The sequence below is a fragment of the Centroberyx gerrardi genome, chromosome 7 (assembly GCF_048128805.1).
Source record: "Centroberyx gerrardi isolate f3 chromosome 7, fCenGer3.hap1.cur.20231027, whole genome shotgun sequence".
Classification (NCBI taxonomy): domain Eukaryota; kingdom Metazoa; phylum Chordata; class Actinopteri; order Beryciformes; family Berycidae; genus Centroberyx; species Centroberyx gerrardi.
Genome location: NC_136003.1, coordinates 20,763,218 through 20,780,465, shown reverse-complemented (window position 1 = coordinate 20,780,465; position 17,248 = coordinate 20,763,218). Strand labels below are relative to the sequence as shown.

The 17,248-nt window shown below is 44.7% G+C and overlaps 2 protein-coding genes across 3 annotated transcripts; one reads left to right on the top strand and one right to left on the bottom strand.

Moving 5' to 3' along the window:
- The first annotated feature begins 1,578 nt into the window (after nucleotides 1-1,578).
- tecra (trans-2,3-enoyl-CoA reductase a) lies at nucleotides 1,579-6,624 on the top strand. The gene is made up of 11 exons (XM_071922866.2): nucleotides 1,579-1,746; nucleotides 2,573-2,624; nucleotides 2,771-2,815; nucleotides 2,965-3,068; nucleotides 4,208-4,323; nucleotides 4,566-4,671; nucleotides 4,826-4,898; nucleotides 4,985-5,028; nucleotides 5,144-5,201; nucleotides 5,323-5,411; nucleotides 5,977-6,624. The coding sequence occupies exons 1-11, from the start codon at nucleotides 1,579-1,581 to the stop codon at nucleotides 6,148-6,150; spliced, it is 1,029 nt and encodes a 342-aa protein (XP_071778967.1). The 3' UTR covers nucleotides 6,151-6,624.
- Nucleotides 6,625-7,276: 652 nt separating this feature from the next.
- Nucleotides 7,277-16,606, bottom strand: samd1a (sterile alpha motif domain containing 1a). Of its 2 annotated transcripts, none has more exons than XM_071922884.2 (7): nucleotides 16,172-16,606; nucleotides 13,102-13,438; nucleotides 12,428-12,570; nucleotides 12,241-12,304; nucleotides 9,326-9,410; nucleotides 8,880-8,994; nucleotides 7,277-8,666 (listed from the first exon to the last, which is right to left on the bottom strand). In XM_071922884.2, exons 1-7 carry the CDS (start codon nucleotides 16,532-16,534, stop codon nucleotides 8,520-8,522), a joined length of 1,254 nt encoding a protein of 417 aa, XP_071778985.1. In that variant the 5' UTR covers nucleotides 16,535-16,606; the 3' UTR covers nucleotides 7,277-8,519. The 2 variants fall into 2 exon arrangements, with proteins under 2 accessions (XP_071778985.1, XP_071778986.1); XM_071922885.2 differs by having other exon boundaries at nucleotides 12,241-12,301.
- Nucleotides 16,607-17,248: the final 642 nt, after the last annotated feature.

Sequence of the window (17,248 nt, the reverse complement as noted above, 5' to 3'; positions counted from 1 at the left end):
TACTGTATGTACTGTACTGTAGAGATAATGAGTTAAAACCTAGTCAGGACTTTTATATCTGAAAGTGTTAATAACTCATATTAATTTTAACAACATAATGTCATAGCCACTCTGCAGAAACAAATAAATCTATAATTACAGCAGGTGATCTGGGATCATTTTACCTGTTATTTCTTTTTTATGTCAAACCTTCAGTGACATGTGGACAAATAGGGCATTTTATAGAATCTTTGGGTAAATTAGATGAATCATGAGTGTGACAGTATATCCACAAGAGGGCAACAGCAATCTCTATTTTCTCATAACCACTTCACTCTGGATCACAGAGCCCAATGGAGCCCATGTGTTAAAGCCTACTTCAAAAACACAAGAAAGCATAGACGTACAGCACGCCAGACCAAAGTGTTATCACCTTTGAAACTGAAGTCGGCCTAGTTGGCCAGATATTTGAAATAACTTTGCCTGGCTTTGCAGTATGATTATCAATATGAAAGTATATAGGATCAAGTCCAGCAGAAGTATTTTCCTCATCGAAGACTCAGAGAGATTGCCTTGGAATGTGAACAGTGATCCTGCCGCTTGCTGCTGACTTGCTGACTTGTCCCTACTGGTTATAAATAGCCCATAGAATACAGATATGCAGTTGCCTACGTGTGTTGATGAGCTGACTGTTTGAAATGAAAGGCATCTCTGACCTTCTCGCGGCCAGCATTTTCTTCAGCGCCCTCCCACCACAAATCACCTTAAAGTAGTTCAGACAGAAATCGGTTAAGGTGTTTGTCCATATAGTGCACAAACCTTAAAACACGTAGGCACTGAAATAAACACGTTTGTTTTTGTTCTGGAGGTCAGAGAGGGAAAAAGGATACCGGGCACGGGGCACAGGTGGTCTGGGGGAGGGGAATGTGTTGGTATGTAGTGGTCTGGCTGTCTTTCGTCCCCTGGATCAGGCTTTTAGGGTAACGGGGTGAGGAGCGAAGCAGACAGGAGATGTGTCTTCTGGGTCTAATGAGAGCACACTAGCATCTGTCACTGGGTAGGGTTGTGTGTGGCTTACCAAGGTTACTGAGCCGGTGCAGAGCAAATCGGGCGACTTATATTTAGCCTTGTGAATGGCGCGATATGGATTATGTCTTGGGGCTCTCCAGTTTCGTCTTCGGCGGGTTTTGTTGCATGCAGGGGGGCTCCTGATCGTGGGGAGGCAGATACTCAGGTGAGGTGCCGGCTGACATCTCATTCTCGCTCTTGGACCATCTGAAGACAGGCGCTCCCTCCACCTCTCTCTATCTTAGCTTCTGCCCTCTCTCACACACTCCATCTGGCAAGAACTGTTTACGGTCTCACAGATTTTTCCCATTCTTCATCTGGAAGTGAAAGGCTATTTGGAGAGTCCAGATTGTGTGGGGGGAAGAAGTCAAGGAGGACGTAGCAGGGCTGGGCTGACAGAGTTGTGTCGAGGGTGAGTTGGGGAGCTGCTGCTCATACCAGTGGAGGACAGGAGATAACCAGGGTGTCCGGGCACATCGTAGCTTTTCTGACCTTCTGGCAGGCCGTTGAGGTTCGGGATCAAACGGGGTTATGGATGCACTCGCATTAGAGGCGAAGACTGCAAATGGTGCTGAAGCCGAGAAGAAGTCTGCACCAAGGCCAAGACCCAAACCTCCCAAAAAGGCCAAAAGGATAGTTTACTTTGAGGTGGAGATCTTGGACTCAAAGACTAAGGAGAAACTCCTGCTGCTGGACAAGGTGAGTGTCAGGGAGAATGAGGGTTTCTAACTGCACTCACACTTTATTCTGAACATAATGATTGCAGAAGAGAGAGATAATGTGCACCATAACTGCTGATGCGGTCTGATTCCAGATACTTGAGTCATATAGTAATAGACACAATGAGTGCACAATGACATGTAGTTAGCATGACTACACCTCATGTGCTCAATTGCTGCAGTTTATCACCTCTCAATGCGTTCCTTGTAAAGTTTTAGGATTTAAAAATCTTAAATCTGCTCTAAAAATAGCCCAAGCACCGTCAGTGATTATATTGTGCAACGAAGTCAGAGGAAACATGTTTGTTTTAGCTCCAGAACTAGAGAGTCATCACTTTGAGCAGACGGGTAATTTTACAGTTAATCATCTACTTTACAGACGGCACGGTCAAGAGCGGCCATTATCAGCTGGGTTTGTGCTGAGGTCGGGTTGCAGTTAGGAGGTGAAAATTCTCCCTTCATCTGACAGGAATGCTCTGCTCCGGCTACAGTACATGCCTGTATTCCTCCGGGCCAATAGGCGGGCCGGCACACGTGTTTAGTGGCTCGTGTGAATGTGCAGAGTTGAGTGAAAAACATCAGGGATCACAGCTCAAAATGGAAAGATGCAAGTCTAACAAATTCCTAAAGAAATGGAAATTGCTATGGTGAAAAGCAATGCCGATGACTTCTATTTGTGTCTTTTATTGCTCAGTGTAAAATGTCAATATGGCAGTCTCTCCACACTCATGCAACCCATTACAAATGTTGCTGATGATGACACTATCTTGAGTAGATCTTATTATTGTATTTGTCTGTGGACGCAGGTGGAGCCAACTGCCACTATTTTGGATATTAAGGCTTTGTTTCACAAATCAAGTGAGTAGTATTTGCACATGAAATTTAGACAAAACAGCACTTTTCTCTTTGGTTTGTTTTACTTAAAAAAAAACAAAAAAAAAACAATCATCATAATAATAATCTCTACAGCATGCCAACAGTAAAGCCCCTTTCTATTTTGTCAGATCCAAAGTGGTATCCAGCAAGACAGTCTTTGCGTTTGGATCCGAGTAAGTCTGTCAGTATAATCTTTTCACAATATATTCTGTATCTATGCAACTCAGATAAATGAGAGGAGTTGTGAAGAAATCTGCGGCGAGGGAGTGGACAGTGTCTGTTGTTATCTTGGCTGATGGCCGCACATTGTCATGTTCCCTAGAGGCCAAGTGTCTGAGGGACGAGGATGTTCTCCAGACGCTTCCTGTGGGAACCACAGCCAGCTTCTACTTCAGCGACCTGGGGTCCCAGGTCACATGGGGAACTGTGAGTACACCTGCGCAGACACACACACACACACACACACACACACACACACACACACACACATACAGGAATGTGAGTAGAGAGCAGGTCTGGCAGCTTGTGAGTGGTATTACTCGGTGAACAAGCTTGTGTATACACGCATACGCATGCACAGACACACACACAACACAGTATTAAGATTCTTGCATTTTAAATAACAGGCACACTCCCTCACCCACTTAATCACTGGTGGTCTTGCATATAAATACCTCCCCACAGTGACAGATAGAGGCACACGTTCGTTTCCCTCTCGCCTCCTGCAGCCCCTGTCCCTCTGTCCTAGGACACATAATCTCATGGCCCCATTTCTCCCACAGGTGTTCATCCCTCTGACCTCTCGCTTGCCTTTCACTGGCAGCGTCTCTTAACGCGCTCTCGCCCACCCAGCCTCTCAATTCTCTGTCCTTACCCACCCTAATGCGAGCCCCAGAGCCCCGCCAGGCTGTAGACTGATACCGTTGTGGGCGCAGGAGGACGCCAGCGCCCGAGCGGCATAGCAGAGATCAACAGTAGCCATGCTGAGCCAGGACTCAGCAGAGGTGCTGATTCAGAGATCCATTTCGTCACAGGCCCACTGACAGCTGTGCTGCCCCGCTTGATCATATCATTTGTGGCAAGCCGGTACTAAATGCTCTCTCATTTGCTCTCGTGGCACTTGTTGAATGCTGAATGGCTTTTGGCAGAGATGAGGAGAAGTACATGGGCTGACTTTGCTTTAAGTTTTGCTTTGACCAACGGCTTGTCAGGAAAGCCAGAGCCAAACTGGAGTGTTTCCTTCATCCCCTTTAAAGGCGATTTGAGTTTCTTCCCTCTGGCAGAAGGTTTAGACCGCCAAAGGGCAAGTCTAACATGGCCAGGAACTCTTTTATTTCCCGTGCCACTGTGGTTAATGTATTTAATATCGGAGGAGTCCATTGTTAGTGCTGTTTTTTTTAATGCTGTTCCATGGATGGATGAAGATGCTCTTAATTTATGACACTCTTTTTTTATGTACTTTTGTGTATTTATATTTATATATTTTTATGCTTGTTCCTATGCGCCTGCATGCAAGTTGAGTGGAACTGAATTGAATTGCTCGCTCTTCCTTTGGTCACTTTCAGGTGTTCCTGACCGAGTGTGCCGGTCCACTGCTCATCTACTTAATGTTCTACTTCCGCCTGCCATTCATCTACGCTCCAAAATATGACTTCACCAGCAGCAAACACTGGGTGGTACAGTGAGTGTCAGCTTACATATGTTTTCAGGCATCTGTTGTGATGTTGTTGCGGCGTAGTAGCACACAATCCCAGGCTTTGCACAGATGCCCTATAAACGCAGCAAACAGTTGTGAGGCATATTGCTATGTTGACACTGAGTCAGAGCCAAGTGTAATGGACTGCCGCGGGGCAATGTATTAATCAAAGCTAAATATGTAAGTATGACGGGCCGTGTTGCAATATTATGTGTCTCCTGCTGCAGCCTGGCCTGCATGTGCCACTCCTTCCACTACGTCAAGAGGATCCTGGAGACGCTGTTTGTCCACCGTATCTCCCATGGGACCATGCCTCTCAGAAACATATTTAAGGTGAATACTTTACATACTTTGGCCTTTGAGTGTGATGTATTATATGGTGCAGTGATAGAATAATGTGTTCTCATTCTCAGAACACGGAACCAAATCTGTGTGGAACTCTATATATGGACAGTTTGACTTAATATAGTCCCACCTTCTATTCCAGAACTGTGGCTATTACTGGTGCTTTGCAGCCTGGATGGCTTACTACATTAACCACCCTCTCTACACCCCACCCTGTAAGTGCTGACCAATGCAATGCTCAGTTCAACTCATCAATCTAAGCTGACGTTCAAAGTCAACTTAATCCTTTTTATTGTGACAGATTATGGGCAGCAGCAGGTGAAAGCAGCACTTTACGTTTTCTTGGTAAGTCGGGGGTGGGTTGAATTTGTGTACTTCTCAGTGAAGGAGAGCAATTTCCATAGATCTGTGAGCAGAGATTCATGTTGACAGTCATCTTTGAATATCTATGTCCCCACAGTTCTGTCAATTAGGGAATTTTTCCATCCATGTTGCGCTTCGCAACCTCAAACCTCCAGGTGAGCTTTGTGTCACAATGCACTCAGTGTTTCATTTGTCTTATTGGGTCATTATCATGAAACAAAAAGCTGACAATTCAAGGAAATACAATGTTTCATTTCTGTTTATCCATCATCTCAGGCTCAAAAATCAAGAAGATTCCTTACCCAACAAAGAATCCATTCACATGGATTTTTGCCTTGGTCTCTTGTCCAAACTATACATATGAGGTGAGCTGATACATTAATACACTGATAATACTAATACACTAATAATACACTGATGCAAAAGAGCATAATACTTTGTATTCCTATAAAACAATTCATAGATGATGCACAAAAGTTTCCCTTATTGCTGAAGTCTCTCAGAATTAACGCACACCGAAATATTAGATGTAGCTTAAGAAGTTTTTCTATCACTTCCATCATCTGAATTTGTCATAGTTTTCACAATCAGCCAGATATGAGAATATACATATCATTATATGGAGACTCTGTCCCTTTGCAGTTTGGTTACCATTTGTGTTTTGCAGTGAGTAAAAACAAAACTTTGATAGAAGTTTCAAAGAGCTGATAGAACGTTCCACTGCAGTGACCAGTATGCATGAAAGACAAAAATATTCAACACTGACTCTTATCACAGTGTGCAACCCAGTAGCCCGAACTTTCTCCTTGCAGTTTAAGATACAGTATTGCTGCCACCTACTGGTTATGTTCTACAGTACATGTTGAATGCCACAAATTACTTTGTGTGTGTGTGTGTGTGTGTGTGTGTTTGTAAACTTCTTGTTCACAGCTGGGCTCCTGGATCGGCTTCACAGTGATGACCCAGTGTGTGCCCGTGGCTTTCTTCACCATCGTGGCCTTCATCCAGATGACTGTATGGGCCAAAGGCAAGCACCGCAGCTACCTGAAGGAGTTCAGAGACTACCCCACCCTGCGCTCCTCCATACTGCCCTTCATCTTGTAGACCCGGGAGGAGAGGAGACCAGTTACGACACACACCATCCCCCCCCTCACTGATCAACTGAGTAAGGGGCCCTCCTTCAGCCTGGGTGTCCGAGCGTGTGTCCTGGAGTTACAGTGCACACGGATGGGGGTCATGAGGACTCCATGTGACACATACTTATTTGTCACTCCGTAACAAGGATCAACAAGGATTGCCATCTCAACAACAGTTACTCTGATCGTTGGACTGTTAGAGCTAGGCTAACCCTTTAGAGTTAAATGCAGCAAAGTCTTAATTTAATGAAAAGTGCCGTGATGTTGAAGAGCAAGGAGATGAAGAAAATGTATTTTGCTACCTTGGTGACTTGTGAACTGTTTGATGGAGAATGCCATTCAGTTTAAGAATTCACATGTTATTTCCATAGCTTCAGGCAGCCCAATCAGTGAACATAAACAACCTCCTCACAAAGCTGGGAACCAGAGAACCAAGACTCTAATCTGCAATGTCAAACCAGTGTACAGCCTGGAGCTGACAATCAATGGGAGACTGACTTTGTGGCCTCATGCAGTGTTTATCTGAGCTTTTACATCCAAGTGTCCTTTATACTGAGGTAATGCTATTAGTTCTGAATTAGAAAACGTACACTGATTCCAATAAAATTATCCTGTCAACTCTCATAGTCATGTTTTCCATCCTGGGTGAGACAGTCTTTTCTGTCTTTCTGTTTCTGTCTATGGGAGACAGAACTGAATGCTGGCTATTCCAGATCAAGCTCATCTCTGGCATAGGAATAACACATTTGAAACATGCAACACATTCAAAAGTTTATTCACTACTATTCCCCTTTCATCGAATGTGCATTTCTCAGAATGCTACATCAACAGATATCTGTGAGATTAAATGAGGAACTCAGGTTTTATTGGAAAAAAATACTCATGCAATCTGTGTAGATAAACTTGTATCTGTAGTGGCTATGTTTGTTCACAATATTTAATTAAGACAGAAGGCCATCACTAGTTGTCGCACCCACACAAGGTGATGGTTTGGTTTCAGACACTGACCCATTGAAATATTTATTGTTTTCAGGCTAACTATAGATGCGAGGGTAATAAATATCACAGAACAAGTGACTGAAAAGGGAGACAAGAGCTTTATTTGTGACTCTGGAAGCAGTGTCAACATAACAAATAAAAATGTGAAAAGAGATACACTGGAGATGTAGAGTACATTATATGGAATGTTACACTTAGAATGGCTGGCTTAGATCACAACACAAACACAAACAGACACTGGACAATTTACTGATGGATGACAACACAAACTATTGCATTTGATCAAGATGTCGGCTCTGTAAAAGGGCATTGAGCTGCTGTATTGAGTTTAAAACAATATATTTAGTATTACAATAACAATTTCCCCAGGTTATTACTTTGTTTTGCTTATGTATGCAGGTGGATTCCATTAGGCTGCATATTTTCTGGTCACATCCATCTGCAATTGTGCCTCAAAATGCAAACATATTAAGTTGGAACTCAGTCATTACTAAATAAGGAAAAAAAAGAACAAAAACAACATCGTAATATATTGCCTTGCCAGCAGGTAGTAGTATATCATATTGGTTATATCTCAATGTCTCAAAGACATCGATGATACAATTCAACATCAGCAGCTATTGGTGGCATGATGAGAAAGTCAGGAATCAGGCTCTGTTGACTTCTGATGCATGAGATGGACTGACTTACCCAACACGTTTTTGATGAGATTCAATTCACCTTATCGTACAAGAAGGAAAACGAACAACAGACGCGCTCTTTGTTTACCTGTGTGACTTTAGAAACAATGTTTCTGCACAAAGAGAAGGTGCCAGTACCGTATACAGGGAGAAATTTAACTCTCAGATCCATAGCGAGCCCGGCAACTTTTGTTGCGGGCCAACGACTGCGACGGCGCTGCAGCCACAGCGCTATGCAGTCATCTCTCTGTGGGTCCATTAGTCCGTAGGTGGTCCACTTGGTGCAAGGCTGAGTCCCCTTCACTGGCTGCACCAATCCTCCCTTTCCCCTTGCAGGAATGTCAACCCTCCTCCACTTTAAAAAACAAACCCCGAACATAGAAGTCTATTCCCTTCAATGCAATCGTATGGCCAAATGGGTGAAATGAAAACCATTCCTCAAAGACCACAATGAGAGGTAGGATGACTGTCTTTTAGTCATTGGTCATTCTCACAGCCAAAGTGATTTCCGCCGTGGCCTTTTTCCCCCCCGACACACCTCCTTCATTATGTGTGGAGATGGTTGGCAGGGTGCTGATCTGAGAGGGCGCTGTGTGCACGTTGGTTCGGTGCAGCAGCGTCTGCTTTTTCATGTGAGTGCCAATGGGGAGTCGCCGCCTCAGAGGTCTTCGTCTTCCAGGAAGTGGGTCCTCTGCAGCACCTTCACATGGCGCTCGTAGATTTTGAGGGCGGGGCCGAGTCGGATAGACAAACCGGTCAACACGTCACTGCGCTGCATTAGGAGAAGGGACTTCCCGTCAATTTCCTGTTAGGGGGCAGGAAAAGAATGTCAATGGATTAGTGTGCCAGGTAATAAACTGTTTATGTTCAGTAATAAATTGATATAGGATTTTTTGTACCGTGCAACAGGTACATTTTAACTGCCTCTCTTTCAGACAGCAGTGGGTGATTGGGACATGAGCTTGGTTTTCAGTGTGTAGATAGCGCCCTTTGTGGCAGCTTGTGGAAGTGCACTGACCTGCGTTCGAAACGCCACAGCCTGCTCCGGGAAGCCTGCAGCAGAGAAGTAACTGGCCACGTCTGCCACACTCCACTGCAACAAGTTCTGGCTCATCTTCTCCTTCTTCACAGAGCTGGAGGATGAACACATAAAAAAAAAAAGAGTCAGAAACTATGATCAGAGAATGAGTTTCTTCAGCAAGTTATGTCTCCCTTTGTTGTTGATCTCTTCAAGCTTTTTTAGGCAACTTCTTGTCCAGGTGCGACTGTGATTGTTCAAAACTGTCTGTGTGCCTTAGAAATATGCAAAACTATTTACAAGAGCGGATGAAGAAGAGAGGCTGAGAGGTTTCTGTTAATGCAGGAGAGATAGGTGTATCAAACCATTGTGAAGAGGGAGGGGAGTATGTGAGCTGAGGAAAATGGTGAAAATCAATGATTTCTTTTTAACAACAGGATACTCACACTTCATCGCTTTTACCGCCGTTCAGGAGACTCTCTTCAGCTGTCGTGAAGGAGGCAATATCTATCTTCTTCTTAAATGTAGAACCTGTGACCAAGATGAAGTTAACATTACATTACATTTTACATTTTGTCACTTAGCAGACTTACAAGTACATGTTGTCAACAGTAGTCAAACCGACCATATATATCTGTCTTCATCAGCTACTTCATCAGCTACAGCTACTTAACGAATGATTATAAATGAGCTGCAGATTTAGGGAAGCAGTGATTTAATGGACCTCGTAACTTGCCCTGTGAGAATGCTTGATTATTGGCTGCACGGTGTCCATTAAATTTGTTTAATGTACAGTAAAACTAGAAACTTTTTTGAACACCATTCTAAGTTAATGTAATTGGTTTCTATTAATGTGTAAAGTTAAGACATTAAGTAAGGGAAAGACATCAGTATTTGCCTGCCTTGTCCACAGGGCGACAACAAAACAGTGCAATAACAGCACTATTAATACACTCTTGTAAATTTGATATAAAGTTACTTTCCATATCACATGATCAATCACGCATAGTATCTCTTCTTGCATCAAAGCACAATGATGCTACTCATGGCTGTGTCTGCCTTGTGGCCCTGCGTCATCCATATAAATTGAAGCACACCACCTTGGGTATTATACATTATATGGACAACTGAACGGGAGCTCAGTTCATATGACTCAGCGCAAACAACTAGGGATTGGGGGGGGGAAAGGTTTGTGTGAGAACTGTGATTCTACCTTTTGCAATTCTGCATCAATGTGCCCCCCCCAAAAAAATCTTCTTACTTAAAACATAATCCTTTTTTTCTGTGGTTTTAAATGTGCAACTTTATCCCCTTCAACATTAGATGGAATACAGAACAGAGTTGTGATGGAATGGAAGTCAGATATGATTTTTCCACTGCACTAGAGTGCCGTACTGTGACTGTACTGTCACGGTACAGTATGTTTTTCTATTAGATTTTGTTCACAGTTCAGTACGGTTAGGGTGCTCATACAGCATCCTTACGTATCTGATACCAGCCTGCTTTCAAAGGATGCTGGCAGGATTGTCATCATCATGCAAGTGACGCTTTAGCAACGCACAGGGTCAACGGTCTGTTGCACCTGCCATTTTTAAATACCCAGCTGGTGTAAACAAACTAAACAACAGAGAAGAGAAGAGAAGAGAAGAGAAGAGAAGAGAAGAGAAAGAGACAAAACATAAACAAACAATGGAAAACAACAACAAAACACTGAAACAATGGGAAAAGAAATGGGAAAAGCGCTAATCACATTATGGGAGAAAGTGTAGAACAATCTTAATTCCTCTGAAAAGACCGATCAATATTATGTTCGCTAACTGTTGCTGCTATAGCTTGTGTGGCCGGTGTGTTCTCATGCACTATTATTTCAAAAGAAAGACATAATCCCAGGCAAAATACGAAGAAAGACTCCAGTGGGTCTGCCATGTCTACTGTGGATGTTAACACTGGTTGCTATGGTTCTGCCGATACTATAGTTACACATACGCATTCTGGACAGGGTCCCATATGTTGAAAATTGTAATGGAAAACCAATCCTGTGCCAAACTGTGCCAAACCATATCCAGGCCCAGCACAGGTACAGCACAGTACAGTGTTGTTTACATCCGTCATTCTGTGTTAGCTGCTTGGTTGGAACTATCTCGATAGCACATGACAGAAGAATAAAAATCTACAATTGGCTACTCCTGCATTAAAAGCAAATGTGTCAACACATTTCGGATTTTCATGAGGTTCAAGGAAAGAAGAAACTTGATAAGAGTCACACAATATGCAAGCTCTGCCACATGAAGGTTAAGTATTTTAGGAATACTATGAACTCTCTCATCCCTTGTATTGGAGAGAACTTTTGTCAAAGTCCATACAAAAATCTGGAAATGTTATGTTGCCTTGCTTACTGGCAAACACATAGAATATATTCTGAATCGTTGACAACCATCAGTAAATTTGTCATACATGGGATCCACCAAGCAGCACTTATTTCAATAAAAATGTAAACTTTTAGAAGGCCTCAGCCCACTGCGTCACCGCTGCCAGGAAGGGTGAAGTGCATCGTTGCCTTCTTTCGCCACAGCAACACACACCTATTTTGGGCTTATTTATTTATTGAAATTGTTCAGTCAAAAGCTTTATGGTTTTGTGGGTCTATGTTTATTATGCGGTCATCTAGTGGAAATATAAAAATCACACTTTACTGAACTGAAAATCGTGATGCATTGTAAATTGTAGACCTAAGGATCAAAATTGAATCTAATCAGAAGAACCCTGAAGATTCCCACCTCTACTAAGAGTCTTATTGTGCGAGGGCAGAATGTTATGAGTCAAAGTAGAAAAAAGGCACGCACATCCCGACTAAAGTGCAGGTGCCGGGCAAATAACACAGACCTGCAATTACTAAAGAGTCCGTACACTGCAATGCTCCCTTTTGCAGAATTTATTACCACAACATGTCGACTTTTCGAGCCATCATGATCTTCAGCAGACATGTTAAGAATGTTATGAACTGCAGCTTTCAGCCCAAACGCTGTCACTGTAATGAGCAACCTGTGTGGAAGGTAGCAGGACAAGCTCGTAAAGCATTCGAAAAATCTGAGCAGCCTTCAAGGCATCCACTAGTAAAAGGTCAAGTAACAGCTAAGAGGGTCTCTGAAACATAAGTTGTCGCCTGTTAATGCCCTTAACATTTGTGTGTTTTATTAGAAGCCATTCCCAATATGAGAGAGCAGTCCAATAATAAATCCGTTCTCTCTGAAGCAGATTCAGGCTAGAATACAATAAGGCCTACATTATGACATTTACACAGCAGCTTTTAAAAATAAAAACGCATAAAGGCTGAAAGAGGTGAGGAGGAGCTGTAACTCACAGTTGTCAGATGGCAGAGACAGTGTCTGTGGTCTTCCATCAGAAACCTTCCTGGTCTCGTCCTGCTGGCCAGACAGAGGGAATGAAAGAAAAGATACATGAAAATGTCGGGTGATGAAGGGTAAAAAAGAAGCCAGAGAGAGAGACATGTGGTGTTGTCTGTCACAGGAAGAACATCGGCCAATTACCAGTCTTGCTCCATAGTCTGGGACCAACTGGTCAGAAGAAAGGCGACTATCCTCCGTCCTCCCTCCATCTTCTTTCTTCACACTGGTCTTCACAGCACATGGGCTGCTAGTTACAGATGGCACTGCTGGCTTCATGGCCGCTGCTAATACAGAGTGAACCAACTGTATCACACACCAACATAACCCATACCGTTACACTTCACTTAAAACCTAATCACTCATATTAGGAGTGAGAGTCTTGACTAATTCTAGCGCTAATTCATCTAAAGTTATCTACATGATTAGTCTAAAAATCGAAAGCAAATGCAAGGTGAAGTGAGGGTGCTGAAATGTGTGTAATACATTGTATGGGTGATTAAGCATGCATCACCGGTACAAACTGGTGAATGAGTGAATTTTTTACTGCAGATATATGTAAACTGCAAATGTATCTGTGCATTGATGAGCCATGGAAATTTAGTACTTTTCTCCTAGTATCTCCAAGTATTTCTACTGTCGACCGGTATGTCACCCAGCAATTAATCATCTAGTTGGCTCATAGATCCCATCCCTATTTCATATACTACCCAGTGCAAAAGCTAAGCACAAAACTTACACTTGAAACGACATTAGAGTGCTCCATTTGCCTATATGTCGGGTGTGCATAATAGACAGTGTCTGGCCAGTGTGAATACCTTTGTCTCTCTGCATTCCTGGGTGCTGGCGCTCTGCTGGGCAGACAGCAGCATCATAAGCCCAGTCATTGTGTATGAGGGCCCTGGGGCTGGAGGGGGGCAAGGAGCTGGGCCTCTCACTAGCCTTCTGGGCAGGGACGCAGTCCAGACCCGGGCCGGGGCCGGGCCGAGAGCCAGAGGGAGAGCAGGGGGCAGAGACGGCTCGGTCCTGAGCACACTGCACAGCAGCATCCTCATATGTACGGCCAGGAGAGGGCCCGTCCTGCCCATCCCGGCTCTCATCTGCCCCCTCTTCCTCTGCATTACTGTCCGTGTCCATAGCCATAGAGCCATCTGCCTGCAAAACAGGAGCAACACAAGATTTCTAACCATTAGATTTGATAGGAGCCTCTCCATCACTGATTACGTGATGTAATCCCATACACATATATATATAAAAAACAATCAGAACTAGGCTATTAAGTGGGTGTAGAACTAAGCAGCGCCCTAATCTATGTTTGGATCAACACATGGGTGACAACAAGCCGGGGGGAGGGGAAAAGAAGAAACGCATTTAATTCTGTGGGAGCGAGTCCACCATCGGAAAATCAAGTTCATTATATGACAACAACGCAAATTATTAATAATGAATGCTTATACACTATAATTTCTTCACGCCTGTACTGAGAAACAGATCGGATAGATGCATTTCTGACTGCATGCAACTTGGATAATAAAAGCTTTATTTCGACCGCAAAACCCCTAAGCCTAGCAAGGTTGCAGGGGATTGCTGTCATGTACTAATTGCAGGCTGAGTGTGTCACATGAAACACGCTCATACAGATGTCGCAATTTGACCGCTGTGGTGGTAAATAATTGCCTTTGAATGTCTCGTCCCTCTCCGCGGTACACACAGCGTTCACTCCACAGACAATCTGTGAGCCCGTCGACCACAATCGAGTTTCCACACAATCAAACACTGAAATCAAATGCGATCTGCTTGCATGTAACTAGTTTTAAGACAAACACTCAATGCGTTCGCTGGGGGGTTTTGTCGATGGTTCCCCGAGTAAAAAACGAGCTTGTGTGCGACTGCGTGTCCAAGACCCAGCCGAGTGCAAGAGCGCAACTAAGCCCGCCCCGCTCCTCTGAAAAAGAGCCGCTTGTAGGCTATGGCATTTCGCCATCGGACTAGATATCACATAACTTTCATTGAGATACAGCTACAGAAAGATCCGCGGTATTCATGCCCCCGTCAATTCTACATCCATAATTCTGATATCGGCTCATAAAAAACTACCGATGTGCTCGGTGCGTCCCTGTCTAGAGGCCTTCTTGAATGTTAATTCTAACACAGGAGCATATAAAGGGCCGAGGGGAGGCGTTTTTTTTTTGTTTTTCTCAAATTTCCTCCCAAAGTGCGCATGGAGTTGAGGAGCCGCGGTAAAGAGCTCGCGCCATTGTCCCTCTGGCCTTTAACGGAGCGCTTCCCCGGGCCGAGCCGCGGCACGCAGATCAATGTAGCGAATTCCTATCCAGGCGAGCCGGCTGCCTCGATGGCCAACCTACTTTGACTTTGCACCGGGTCAACGTTTTCCCAGCGACGGAACAAAAAGACTACTGCGAATGCGTTCATTATCGGACACGTCCTTGTCTCACGCTGCTTCTTTCCCCTTTTCTCATAAAATGTGAACGACGACCGCCCACAAACACTCAGTCCAAACTATTCAAACTGGTTTACCCATGCACATGCTCATTTTGGTTACGATACACACACGTTTCGGAGAACAAAGTCAATTTGATCCCCGCTTCATCCAAATCGGACAGGCGCATCCGCGTAAGCTAGCGCTGGACGGACAGTTTGCGGTCGTGGTTACTTGTGTTGTCCCGGCTCTTAAGCCTTATGTCCGTGCGCAGTGCTGTAGCCCATACCCCCATATTATCAACAAATATCTGAGGAAAACCTGAGAAGTGATGCCATTGCTGTACGGGCCGGGAAAGGCCAAAACAACAGCAAACACTAAACATTAGCCGCGACCGGGGGTTGGCAGTGTGTCCGATAATGGACCTAGGGGTTCGACTCGGAATGTTTTATGCACTGCGTCGGTAATAGTCCATCACACGAAAAAGAGATGTAGTTTGCATAAACGAACTACAGATACATTCATTATAAGTACTTTGGCACTGTTAAGCAGCGATTTGCTTGCGGTTATACAGAGAAAAAAAATGATGATGGGCATATCGGAAAGTAGACGGAAGGGGGTGAAATCTCGCCCGGGCAGGCAGAAACAGTATTTGGTAAAGCCTCTCTTAACGTTAGGTATGTTTTTGATTGGGACGATCGCCCTCGTTTCCCCCAGAAACACCCCCAGCCCAACAACGTCCCACCGTCCCCACATCGGTCTCGCACATCCGCGGTACTGTTTGGGAGACTTTTTTTTTCCTTCACCCACTCCCACCAGCGTCAAGTTAGCCAGAATAAAACATATGATTTCCGGTCACAACTTTCAAAATAAAAGCCTATATGGCGAGCGCGTGTTCCAATTGCATTTAACGGTCGTATTTTAAAAGCAGAATCGCTTTACTTCCGGTTTCACCCCCCCTCTGTCTTGCTGACTTGACGGAGCTCCCCCTTCTCCCCTCCCCTCCCCTCCCCTCAACGCCGAGTTTGGGGCTTGAAAAGCGCTTTCGGGCTGCTGATAATGGAGGCTCTGGGTTGTTGCGGACGGACAGGACGGTGCAACTTTTCCCGTGCATCGCTTGTTCATAACCGCCCTCCGTTTAAAGTGGTTTTCAAACGGCACCCTGTAAAACAGTCCACACACTGCACGCGCACCTTCCGTTGGTGGTTTTTCTCCACCTCGGCAGCGCTCGAGCGAGGTCCAACCGCCGCTCCCCGTCTGCGGCAGTTTTGGGTGCACTTGCAATCACTCCCCTCACCACTCCCCGTGTAGAGACAAAAACGTTTTTTTGCAAACCGCACACAGCCCCGTACCCCGTGTTTCCCAACTGTTAGTTTGGTATAATGTGATAAACATGTGAGAATGGGATGTGCGATGGTAAAACATCAGCTTCCTCGCGCTAACGTTACCTCCAAATCCTCCGTCTCCTCGTCTTGGTCAACGGGACCGAGTGCGCTGTCCCCGTTGCTCAAGTCAGAATGACTGGCTTCTTCCACCGCGCTCCTTCTCGCAGTCGTCGTTACATCGTCTTTTTTCCTGCTTCTCCTCTGAACCTTGGCGGCGTTTCGGTACGAAATGGAGCCCTTGTAGTTAACTTTCAGCACGGTTTGCTCCTGGATCAGTTTCTCCAGTTCTGCGCAGGTTCGGTCGGGCTCGGACCCGTGTCGTCTCCGGACCATTCGGCAAATCCTCTCCAAGTCCGGCCGGGCTTTCCGCGACCGCAGCGAGTCGATAGTGTCCAAAATCCATTCGCGGTACTTGGATTCAGACATGTTTTTGCTCGGTCGGTTCGTTTGCTTTTTTTTTTTTTTTTTTTTTTTTTACCTTAGTGCGTCAACCTTGTACAGACGGTGTTTTTCGTGAGCTGCGGTCCGAGCCCGGCTGAGAAGCGGAAACCTTGCTGTACGCCTGCCTGCGTTTGCGTGTGCGCTTAAGGTAGACCGCCGGAGATCGAATAAAAAGTTTCACCACAAGAGGGATTTAAGGTGGAAATCGCACCCGGGGAGCGAGCGCGCGCACCCGACCCCAGCGCTCCATCAGGGTTTTGGCGTGGTGTGGCAGTTTGCCTCAAGGTCTGGAAAGGCCTACCGAAACTATAAGCAGTAAAGTCAACAAGCAGCGAGGATCTACTGCCGATGGGAGGACCTAGATGTCTTATGATCCATTCTTTCTCACTTGGCTTTACAATATCAAATACCCCGAAGAACTACAGTAATCCTAAAAATATACTACACAAATTATCAGTAAACTACAATTCCCTATAGGAATATTTTAGTGACACAATAGAAGATAAAAAAAAATACCACAAAGGATAGGTTCACTATATATAAACTCAATATTGAGTGTCACAGCCACACTTTAAGTCCGTATAATCAATCTGACAGCAGACTGAAACCCAAATAGTGCTCTTATTTTGTAGTGCATAAAATCTGGCAGTAGATTTGGAATGGGGTGCTGAAATCTGGTTGGTAATTGATCCCCTGCTG